Source organism: Pleurodeles waltl, chromosome 2_2 (genome assembly GCF_031143425.1).
Source record: "Pleurodeles waltl isolate 20211129_DDA chromosome 2_2, aPleWal1.hap1.20221129, whole genome shotgun sequence".
NCBI classification, from domain to species: Eukaryota; Metazoa; Chordata; class Amphibia; order Caudata; family Salamandridae; genus Pleurodeles; species Pleurodeles waltl.
The window spans coordinates 1,139,849,974-1,139,861,976 of NC_090439.1; the positions used below are offsets into that span (position 1 = coordinate 1,139,849,974).

Consider the following 12,003-nt stretch of genomic DNA (forward strand, 5'->3'; position numbering starts at 1 on the left):
CCTGGAGGGTGCTCTTTAAAATTGCCGCCAACTGAAAGCGACGCCTGACGCGCTCGAGGGAGGCTAAAGGTTCTGCTTTTGTTTTATTTTTCCAAAACACAGCTGTCTTCCTTCGTGGAGCTTTCAGTGAGCACCCCTTGAACCCAAGTCTAATGTTGAGGCATCTGGCTGTGCTCAGTAGAGGCACTCAGTGCGACACGATTCCGTGCTTCCTCTGATGAGCGATAGTGCAGGAAATACTGGGAGCATGTGCTTACTTTTCATATTTTTTAAATTAACCTTCAACGCCTGCATTTAAACGTTGATTAACTGAACGCATTTAGTTTGCACGGAAGGCATTATGGCCTCGGCACATTGAGTATTTCAGTGCGAGCTCGTGCAGGTGGCTGGGGCACTGGCACTGGCACGATGCTGATCTCGCCCAGGCGCGCTGTGCCCTCCACTCACTGGCACGGGGTGCAGACGTGGCCTTGTGACTAGAGCTGCTGACTCTGGAACTGGAAGCCAGGCTGCAATCCTGGCTCAGCTCAACATCCTGTGACTCTGGCCAAGTGACTAACCTCTCCGTCCCAAAAACTGACATATCTAGATGCTCATTTCAACAAGGGTAACGCCCCCCGCCCGGTTCACGATGTGTCGAACCACAAAAACCGCCCACGCACAGCAGTACACAAGTTACTAAATGTACGTTTCATACGGTGGATTTGTACATCTGCTGCAAACGTGTCTCGTTCACCATACTAATCAGGTATTTGTGTTGCGTTTTTTTATGAATATTGTTTATAATCATGGGCACGGGGAATTATGTGAGGAAGAGGGCCGAATCATGTGGCACAGTTGGCCAAATTCATTGGCAAGAAAATGCAAATTATGTGCTGCAATGCAGCATAATTCATGGTAGTACAAATTCACTATTTTTTACACGTCAATACTGTCTTCAGAAAAGTTACAACTCGTTAGTATCAGGTTAACTCACAAATAGAATAATCAGCATCTAAAAGAAGACCAGTTAATCTTTGCAAAGGATCTTCCATTGAGCGGCAACACTCGTGGCAGTGTTTTTAGAGGCTTTTGATCTCGAAACAATTTTTTTCTTTTAAATCTGCAAATCATACAGTAGATGATGCATTGTAAGGCGTGTGAGAGGTATCCACAATTAGGCAGAAAACGCTGCAGCAGCAGAATTCCAGTGCCCCGTCTATATTTCAGGCTCTCAGCAAATTGTTCTGTATCTGTGCATTCTGTTGCTACCAAGAAATGTTACTTATGTAATCACACATGGAGATCAAGAGGAAAATAAAACACACACCGTACGTCCTCCAGAAAGTTAACACACCTAATCACAAAAAGTGTGGGGCATCAAAAGAGAAACTGCAAGAGCACAGTATCCCGAGTTAAATATCCCTAAGGTGAGACACCATATCCAGCAGTTCTGGATAAGGAAGTCTCACTCACATAATGTGGCATACTTCATCATACGTTTCCTCATCCCACCCTGGTGAGGGGATACATTATCATTCCTAGGTAACTGCAAAGATTCAGCTAAAAATACCTTAGGGTAAACCTACAGGATATCTTTTTATTAATAGGTACCCTAGATATGGTTAAAAGAAAAGAAGGAACGTTTCTAGGCACTATTCTACCCCCATGTACTAGTCTAACATACAGTCTTGGGCATTCATCAGGGCTGAAAAAAGTAGATATATAATATCCTTCCTGAACTAAAGTAACACCTCTACATGTAGGTGAAATGAGGCCTTCCTACCTTACTTGCATGGAGGTAACAACCCATCATGGGTGAATGCTGTATGACATAGTCAAGGGCGGTCGGCGGGGTGATGGAGTGCGGGCTCCTGCAGCCACACATTCACCAAGGAGCAACGTCTGCCTGTGTACCTACATCGCTCTCACCGGACTGCCGAAAAAAATTCCAGTGGCCCTTTGTATATGTCAGACTCGCAGCAAATTGTTCTGCACGTGTGCATTTTGCTGCTGACAGACAAACAGTGTGCCACCACAAGTAGGACAGCAGGCTCCCAGAATCTGCCTGATGTGAAGTTCGGTGCTTTGCACTCTACTACTCTGTGGATCAGTTAATAAGGAGTAGAGAAGGTGCTGCTTTAGTACCATTACAAATAAAACTGACATTGCCATACACAACAGGCTGGTAGCCAATGCCAGACCGATTGGCTTTGCCAATGCTTATTTATTATTTGTTTCTGTCCCAACATGGTTGGTGCATTGCTTTTAAAAGAGTCTGCAAATCCAGAATAGTTAGGAATTATAAACACCAACCCACAGCACCCAAACCGCCCTGGTCACTGCCACTGACATCAGAACCTTCCTGGTTCGGGGAGAAACGGACATCCTGAAACTCCTTGACCTCTCACCAGCGTTTGGCACTATATTCCATCACAGCGTTACCAAAAGGCTTCATCACATTGGAATCCGAGGAGATGCCCTCAAATTGATCGCCTCCTTGCTCACTGGAAGAACCCAGAGAATCTGCCTACCACTGTTCACCTCGCAACACAAGATCATCACCTGCGGTGTCCCTCAAGGTTCATCCCACAACCTCACTCTGTTCAACACCTACATAACCCCCTTGGCCAACACAGTAAGAACCCATGGACTAAGCATCATATCCCTCAGCATCTGGATACCCCTGCAGGCGATTAGCAGTGCTTCATAAATCCTGTTTGATCTGAAAAACATTCCAAGGTAGACACTTACGTCTGCCTGTTTTGTATTTTTTTTTATTTTTTTACATAGCTCCTATTTGGTTTACTAAATGTATGCCAAAGCAAACAAGCATTGGTAAAGTCATTAGCTCTGCAGAAGGATATTAAACACCAGACCAACTGGTTTTACCAATGCCTGTTTTAATATGCATTTTTTCAACAGGGAATCTTTTTCCACAGCGTTATTCACAAAATTAACACAAGGTGGTAGATGTGCAGAATGCAGCAACCAACCAGGCATATTTAGTCTATTGTACAAAATAGCTCATGTGACCAATTCTGTTATTTGATAGTCATAACGTTAAAAGAAAGTTACAGGCGCAAGAGCTAAGGAATCTGGATTATCGTCGATAGCCTTCAATGTTCACTGATAAGTAACAGATGACTAGCTACTACAATGGCTTGCCTACCTTTCAAAACCTACAAGCCATTACAGTAGCATGTGCTTGTGGTCATGACAAGTTCACACTCACCTCTCCCTGTCCAGTATAAATTCCCGTGTCTCTGGGAGTTGTGTCAGGTTGGACAGGAAAGGCCCGAGGTAGTGCAGTGAGGCTTTATGGTTATACCCCTCGGTGCAGAATACCTCTACCACCTTGGCCAACCCCACGCCTTCCTCCTGCATGGCCTGAAACACACGGCGGCAAGTGCGCTCCTCCCGTGACAGATTGGACAGCAGCGTGCAGATCTGGTCAGCGAAGTCAAAATCAGGGTCCAGCAGGCGCTTCAAGAACACGGGCAAAAGCTTCACCTCTTCAGTGAGAGGCTGGTGAGCAGCAGGATCTGCTGAAAGGTTGATGAGGGAGTGATAGCTGTCCTTCACAATAGCCAAGGAGAGGTCAGAGGTCAAAGTCAGGAGTGCCCTGAGAAGGTCGAGGTGGGCAATGAGGCACCTCCGGCCCTCTGCATCCCCAGTCAATCCTAGGATGTACTCAGTTGCCTGACCCTTCAAATCTGGCCTGGTGTTGAGGCTGAGGAAAGGCAACAGCTCCTTTGCTTGCATCGCATCCATGGCTATTACTTGAGTTGGCAAAACCCAGCAATTGCTTTCCTATGGGAAAAGAAAGGAAGATAAGTTTAGACTGGATACCCTGGGACTGCTGAAATCCAAGTGTAAGAATTATCTAGCCAAAGCATTGTAACAGACACAGACTTCAGATATGAAATTTACACTTTTCTGGGCACCTCGAAGTACTTGAGGATGCACAATTTCCACAGGTAAAATTGTGACAGAATGAAAAAAGACCTGTTATACCTCTGCTTGGCAACATTTCGTACCTTCTGGAACCAACACTGTGGATCTTGCCATGCGGGGTGAACAGGACAATGTGTTGGAACGGACACCCACACAATCAGAGTTATATAATACCATGCACTCATAAATGGAAATATGAGCCAGGGCCATTACACCGGACACACTGCCCTCTCCTAAACCCCTCTGCTTAATCTTTCCCTGTACACTACGATTACATAGGCCAAAGACCTGTGAAATGTTATTAATAAGGTTGCTGCTCCACCTATGGTGCATGATGGCTTCATATACATGCCACCATTCCTATATGTGTTGCTTCTGACTCCAACAGGTCCTATTCGAGGTCCCTTGTTCGAGAGATTCCCTACCCCATTGAACCTGGCTCGCCCATGCAGCATCCACGTACACAAGCCCATGTCATGTGTGACAGCTTTAGCCAGCCCTTATACTTAAGTTGGCACAGGCTGCAATCTAGGACTTGAAGTTGCGCTTTTAACCCTAAGCCTGGGCTCAATCACCGTGCAAAAAGATGACGACTAAAAAGCCAAGGCTGGCTGAAGGTATTACACATGAGAGAGCCTTATTTGCACCTAAAGACCCACCTCTGATGTTGTGTGTACATAACCAGGAGTATTATTTTATATCCATATTATTAATTTATAACATATTAACATTGAGCAGCCAGATAGATGGGGTTTAGGACAAACATATATACAAAAGGTTTTACGGAGATGAAAAGCATAATCTTGCAATTAGACTATATGAGTATCGTAGGTGCAAATGTGATGATACACGGTATACAACATTAATACACGTTTCAAGTATACTAAGTACAACTAAAAGGAAAACAGCAATGGTTTTGTTGGGGAGAGAGAAGTATACGCACAGTGTGAGCAGCAATAACGTTTAGAAGTGTTGAAGGGTGTGGGTGGTCGAGCTAACAAGAAAAAGGGAAGAAGCCAGTGGTCAGGTATGGTGTCCACATTGAGCAGGTAATGAGCCCTAGCACAGCCGGCTGACAATTGTTGTGCATCATTCTCCATTGGGATCTGCTTTCAGCGGTGGTATGTATCTACTTGGTGGGCCAATTGTGTGTTGTCAGCGAATGCAAGTGTTGTGGTGTACAGTTAATATGGTGGTCGGTGATCATTTTTAGGGTCGCGCATGCGTATCGCAGCGAGACTCTTTAGTGTTCAGAAAAGGGCTTGGAGCCCTGTCAACTTCACTTCAGTGTTTTTTATTGGTTCGTGGGCTTGCCCAATAAAATCTGCTTCCTTTCATTAGTCGAAGGCACGCATACGTCATGCCTTTTTTGGTGGCTAGCCCTCCTCGAGCGCAGCAACCAAGTACAGAAAACATGTGAGGCTCGCTGTTTTCCATTGGGCTCGTGGACTTCTTTTTCTCTAATTTACGAGCGCGATCTCGCTTGGCAGAAGTCGAGCGCTTTACATAGTTAATTGCACTTTTTCGGGTTACGTATATAAGTGCACTTTTGCCCGATAGGTGAAAAGTCGGGTTAGGAGTTTACAACGCTATCAGCTCTAACATGAGCAAACGCGAGACCCGTTGCATTGCAAATGCTTGTTTACCTCTGTTCTTGCCATGAAAATATCCCAGATTTCACTCCCTGCGCGCAGCTGGCCTCTGTCTTTCAATGTTTGCAATACGCTTGCCTCTGCCTTTGCCCATTACAGTGCTGTCTGAAGCCATTTAGAGGTGTCAGGCGGCAGGGGCACCTTCCATTGCATGGATATTTGTTGTTTGAACAATATAAATGCAAGATCTACAAATCTGTATAGGTGCAGGTCTTACGTAGCTCGATGACGGATCCCTAGCAAGCAGGATCCCTGGGTGGGGCTCAGTGTGTGCTGTTATTTCAGATGTTAGTGTGATGATAACATGCCACATATGCAGGGGGCACTTCAAAACCATGTGATAGAATTTCGCTTTGATCAAACCATGCCTCGGACATTCACAGGCAGAGGAGGGGAACATGCGCTTAATTTGCTGCAAGGACAAAAATGCTTGATGTATTTAGTTGAACTGAGTTAAGCGGAATCTAGGATTGCTGGTCACCAACTTCACTTGTTCCAGAGCCTTTGACCATTTCGGTTATGTTAATGGGCGTGGGAGATTAGAGTTCCATCTACGGTGTGCTACCCCCACAGGCTCGCTATTGCCAGTTGTCAATAACCATTATATATGGCTGTCTACTGTATATTTCACATCTTGCACCAAAAGTGAAGTTGAGGCTTCAAGAACTGTGTGCAGCCTCGTTACAGCTTAAACAATCTTTTACAGTGGTGATGATTGTGACTTTTCATGTATCCTGGGTCTCTGCACTGCCTTGATATGTTTGAGAGCTACTTGTCTATTTTCTAGTGAATCAGAGAAGAGCATGCTACAAGGGAGATCTACAAATTCTAGAAAACACTACAAACATGGTTAATGAAGAACTACTGACCTGAGCTTTGGAAGCTGAGGTTGTAGAGAGCCACAAGAATGCATTACAAATAGTCTAAAAAAAAAGGCAAACTTTTTAAAATGTTTTACAGGAAGCATTACCACCTAGCTCAATCTTGCCAGGACACCACTAATCCAGTCTGAATCTTTTACATTATAAATATTGATCCCCGTTTTATGGTATTTACTTTTGAACATTTCCATCTGTATTTATCCATATTTATATTTTGGCCACCTTATTGGTATTTATCCATTTTTATTTTGTCAACAAATGAAGTGACAGCTTGCATATTTCTCTATTTATTTAATTGATAAACATGCGCTCATACTTGACGCCTGTCAGGTTTTAGCATGTTACACATCCATAATGATAAAACAATACCCTTGCATGAAATACATAGCATAATAGCACAAATAAATGTTGAGATATGTAGTGATTTAAGAAAATGTCATTCTTTAACTCCCATGCTGCCAATATGTACAGTTACTGTCGGGCAATGTCTTAACTGCAGTATGAAGAGTCCCTCAAAAGAAGCTCAAGTTTCTGTATTTTTCCGCTTTTAAAAATAAATACCAACAGGAAACACACTATTTTCTGTCTGTATACATCTGTAAAAATCAGTAAAAAGGGACATTAAGTACAAACCAAATAATACAATTAGTTCACTGTAAACAACCATGTCTTTAACTCGCAAAATGCACTTTATGGCCACAAGAAATACAAGGATTTGAAACAAAGTAGGCCACACAATTCATTACCCTACCGGGCAGCCAAGGTTATGAAAAAAAAACATAAACAAAAAGCTCTACAAAATAAACACAAAATGTTGCTACTTGTATGACAGCAGTAACCAAGTGGATGAAAACTAACTGACTCAAACTAAACACAGACACAACAGAAGTTGTGATCTTCGGAAGGAAAGCCTCCGCCTGGGGCTCCACCTGATGGCCAATTAACCTTGTAAACCCACAGCATTATCCTGGATGACAAGCTCAACATGACAGCCTAAATAAACGCAATGACCACCACCTGCTTCTACATCCTTAGGATAATACGAAAGATCTTCAAATTACTACCAGAAAACATCAGGAAAACAGTTACACAGGGCTTGATCACCAGCAGAGATGATTAAGGAAACACACTCTACAAAGGAATCAGTAAGAAGCTGCTGAACAGGCCCCCAGTCCATTAATAACTCCACAACAAGACTCACACTCAACCTACCTCATTGTAGGAGGTACGGGAGGTTCAGGAACAACAAATGTCCCAAAAACAGAGAAAGGTTTCCAATTAGTTTATTTCCAAGATGAGGACCCACGACGGCATCAGCAAACAAACATCCAAGACGAGAGTCAGAAGGTAACTGCCAAAGGCCAGGCTTCTCGAACTTAGAATGTTAGCTAACGCTATCACTGCGCGAGAGTTAAATCTAAGCAACTGAAAAACAGTAAATAAAGAACACAATACAGTAATAATAAAACATAGAATACAAGCAGCATGTTACACTCATCGTCTTAGAAATTTGCGCTTCCGGCCAATCCACAATCAAAACCAGTTCAAACTGCTCAGACACACACAAAACAATGCACAGCACCGGCCCTGCAAAGCTTAACCCCTTAGCTGCTGGGCCTTTTCCCCCTCCTGTGCCAGGCCCTTTTTTGGCTATTTGGGGTAGTTCGCGCTTAGGGCTTCATAACTTTTTGTCCACATAAGCTAACCACGCCAAATTTGCGTCCTTTTTTCCAACATCCTAGGGATTCTAATGGTACCCAGAGTTGGTGGTTCCCCCTGGAGGAGACCAAGAAAATAGCCAAAAAACAGTGAAAATTTTGTTTTTTCCCAAAAAATGGGAAAAAAGGGCTGCCGAAGAAGGCTTGTGGTTTTTTCCCCTGAAAATGCCATCAACAAAGGGTTTCTGGTGCTGAAATCACTATCTTCCCACCTTTCAGGAACGGGCAGACTTGAATCAGAAAACCAAATTTTTCAACACAAATTTGGCATTTTACTGGGACATACCCCATTTCTACTATATTTGGTGCTTTCAGCCTCCTTCCAGTTAGTGACAGGAATGGGTGTGAAACCAATGCTGGATCCCGGAATGCTAAACATTTCTGAAAACTAGACAAAATTCTGAATTCAGCAAGGGGTCATTTGTGTAGATCCTACAAGGTTTTCCTACAGAAAATAACAGCTGAAATAAAAAATATTGAAATTGAGCTGAAAACAACAGCCATTTTTCTTTATGTTTTACTCTGTAACTTTTTCCTGCGATGTCAGATTTCTGAAAGCAATATACCGTTTTGTCTGCTGGACTCTTCTGGTTGTGGGGATATAAAGGGCTTGTAGGTTCATCAAGAACCCTAGGTACCCAGAGCCAATAAATGAGCTGCACCCTGCAGTTGGTTTTCATTCTATACTGGGTATACAGCAATTCATTTGCTGAAATATGAAGAGTGAAAAAGAGGTATCAAGAAAACCTTTGCATTTCCAAAATGGGATCAAGATAAGGTTTTGAGGAGCAGTGGTTATTTGCACATCGCTGAATTCCGAGGTGCCCATACTAGCATGTGAATTGCAGGGCATTTCTCAAATAGACGTCTTTTTTACACACTCTCTTATATTTGGAAGGAAAAATTGTAGAGAAAGATAAGGGGCAATAACACTTGTTTTGCTATTCTATGTTCCCCCAAGTCTCCCGATAAAAATGATACCTCACTTGTGTGGGTAGGCCTAGTGCCCGCGACAGGAAATGCCCCAAAACACAACATGGACACATCCTATTTTTTTTTATAGAAAAAACAGCTGTTTTTTCCAAAGTGCCTACCTGTAGATTTTGGCCTCTAGCTCAGCCGGCACCTAGGGAAACCTACCAAACCTGTGCATTTCTGAAAACTAGAGACCTAGGGGAATCCAAGGAGGGGTGACTTGCAGGGCTCGGACCAGGTTCTGTTACCCAGAATCCTTTGCAAACCTCAAAAAGTGGCTCAAAAAACAAGTTTTCCTCACATTTCGGTGACAGAAAGTTCTGGAATCTGAGAGGAGCCACAAATTTCCTTCCACCCGGCGTTCCCCCAAGTCTCCCGATAAAAATGATACCTCACTTGTGTGAGTAGGCCTAGCGCCCGCGACAGGAAATGCCCCAAAACAGAACGTTGACACATCACATTTTTTCATAGAAAACAGTGCCTACCTGTGGATTTTGGCCTCTAGCTCAGCCGGCACCTGGGGAAACCTAGCAAACCAGCACATTTTTGAAAACTAGAAACCCAGGGGAATCCAAGATGAGGTGACTTGTGGGGCTCGGACCAGGTTCTGTTACCCAGAATCCTTTGCAAACCTCAAAATGTGGCTAAAATAACACGTTTTCCTCACATTTCGGTGACAGAAAGTTCTGGAATCTGAGAGGAGCCACAAATTTCCTTCCACCCAGCGTTCCCCCAAGTCTCCCGATAAATATGATACCTCACTTGTGTGGTTAGGCCTGGTGCCTGCGACAGGAATAGATCACACAACGGTCAATGTTGGTCCTTACGTGAGGCAGCTGTTGACCCTGGGGTGATCCATTCCTGACACAGGCACTAGGTGTAGGCACTCAAGTGGGGTAGTGTTTTTATCAGGACAGGTGAGGAGTCACTGGGTGGTAGGAATGTTGTGGATCCCAGCATATTCCTGTAGTTTGTGTGACAGAAATGCGAGAAAAAGAGAGGTTTTTTTCAACATTTCAGCTTTGCAGGGTATTCTGGGTAAGAAAACTTTGGGGAATCCACACAAGTCACACCTCTGTGGACTCCCCCGAATGTCTAGTTCCCAGAAATGTTTGGGTTTAGTGTGTTTCTCTATATGGCCGCCGAATCCAGGACCAAAAACACAGGTGCCTGCCTTACAAAACCAGTTTGTTTTGCCATAGACAATTTTGATGTCTCCACAATATGATTTGGGTGGTGGAATTTGGGGCTGAACTAAATTGGGGAGCTCCCAAGAGAGCACTCTCTCTCTGCTTACCGCCGCATTCACCTGCTCTCTGGGTTGGCCTAACCCACTATTACCCAGTTGCACGAACAGCTTGCGAAGGGACAGCAGGACTGTCCTCATCACCTCCCTCATAATGTACTGGAAGAGGAGTTTTCGAATGGGACTCCTCTGACTGAAAAATCACTCCCAGAGTCTGCGCCATTGTCCTATCCCTCAGATGCTGTCTCAGTATCTGATGTCTCAGTCTCTGATCCTATGTCAGAGAGGTCCTCTATAACCCGAGTGCAGGCAGCAGTCATCCATCAAGATGCCATCTCTGCTATTGGCTAAACTGTTGCTCTAAAACACTAGCCTACGTAGACAGTCACAAAATCAATGGTGTGTGTGAGATACGTGCAACAGTAGAGGCCACCTTACCTGCACTTCTTCCCTCAATCAGCACGTACTTTCAAGACACTCAAAAAACACCTTGTCACATACCATTCGTCACAGTCTGTGCTGTGCTGCGATCGGGGGCCAGGAAACACTTTCAAAAAGGCCTCGTAAGAAAGGGGAGACACTCCCCTTTCTTACGAGGCCTTCCCGAACGTGGAAAAGGCCGTTTTCCCCATCAAAGCAGGAAGCGGCCGCAAGGCTGCTTCCTGCTTTGATGGGGAAAACACCTTTGAAACGTCAGCGCGCCTCGCTGACGTCACAAAGGGGCGGGTGGGGGGCGGGGGGAGACACGGTAGCTTCCGTGTCTCCCAGGGGAGTAAAAAAAAAAAAAAAAAAAAAAAAAAATCCTCGGGTGCGACGCACCCGAGGATTTATTAATGCCCTTCTTGGTGTCGGCCACTGGTCGTGACCCACACCAGGGAGGGTGTGTGGGCGTCGGCCAGTGGCCGACGCCCACACCAAAGTGGTTAACAGCTGCTTTCACTTCTACACACCTCCCAGGCACCTCCACTCAGGGCTCCCACTGGCACACATACCCACGAAGCCAGAGGCAGCGCCTCCTCACATCTCCCCCAAAGCACTGAACGACTTCCCACACCAGAGTCTTCTCATCGCTTCTACAGAAGCTGAAGACCTCGATCTTTGATTAACCTCACCCAGGAGACCGCTCCCTGTCCACCTACAAAGCGCCTGGATACCCTCAAAGGAAATCAGCACGCTTTACAAACTCACATGACATTGCTGCCAGGTGGCCCGTGTCACGCGCGACACCTTGGGAAAGTCGTGTCACTTCAAACAGCGGCACAAGCTTACAATGTTACCAGTGAAACTACAAGTACCAGCAGCCACCGTGCTGCTGCCTTAAGTCAGCACTGGTTGATGGTGTTAAATGGGGGGCCTCACCATGGGCTACCACACATATTAGGGGGTCTGGTGCGGAACATGCACCCGGAATACTAGGAGAAGGCAGCCCTCGGAGTGCCATGTGAGCTGGCATGCACAGGACACGAGGCTCTATTACATGCATTCACACACAGCCTGCTCATTAAAACTGCAAGTTTCCAGACGAAGGTGTGGTGTGCTACTGCATGCTTTTAGACTGTTTTTCCAGTAAATGTGGAACTGGAAAGCACAGAATT

General features: G+C 44.9%; 1 protein-coding gene across 5 annotated transcripts in view; it reads right to left on the reverse strand.

Moving 5' to 3' along the window:
- Positions 1-12,003, reverse strand: part of HGH1 (HGH1 homolog) — a 93,455-nt gene that overhangs the window by 43,730 nt on the left and 37,722 nt on the right. For 3 of the 5 annotated variants that reach the window (XM_069221047.1, XM_069221045.1, XM_069221046.1), the window contains exon 2: positions 3,215-3,792. In XM_069221047.1, coding sequence (XP_069077148.1) covers positions 3,215-3,753 — 539 coding nt within the window. In that variant the 5' untranslated portion in view covers positions 3,754-3,792. Of the gene's footprint in view, positions 1-3,214; positions 3,793-6,457; positions 6,512-7,681; positions 7,895-12,003 lie in introns of all 5 variants that reach the window. The other 2 variants (XM_069221048.1, XM_069221049.1) reach the window with 2 other exon arrangements.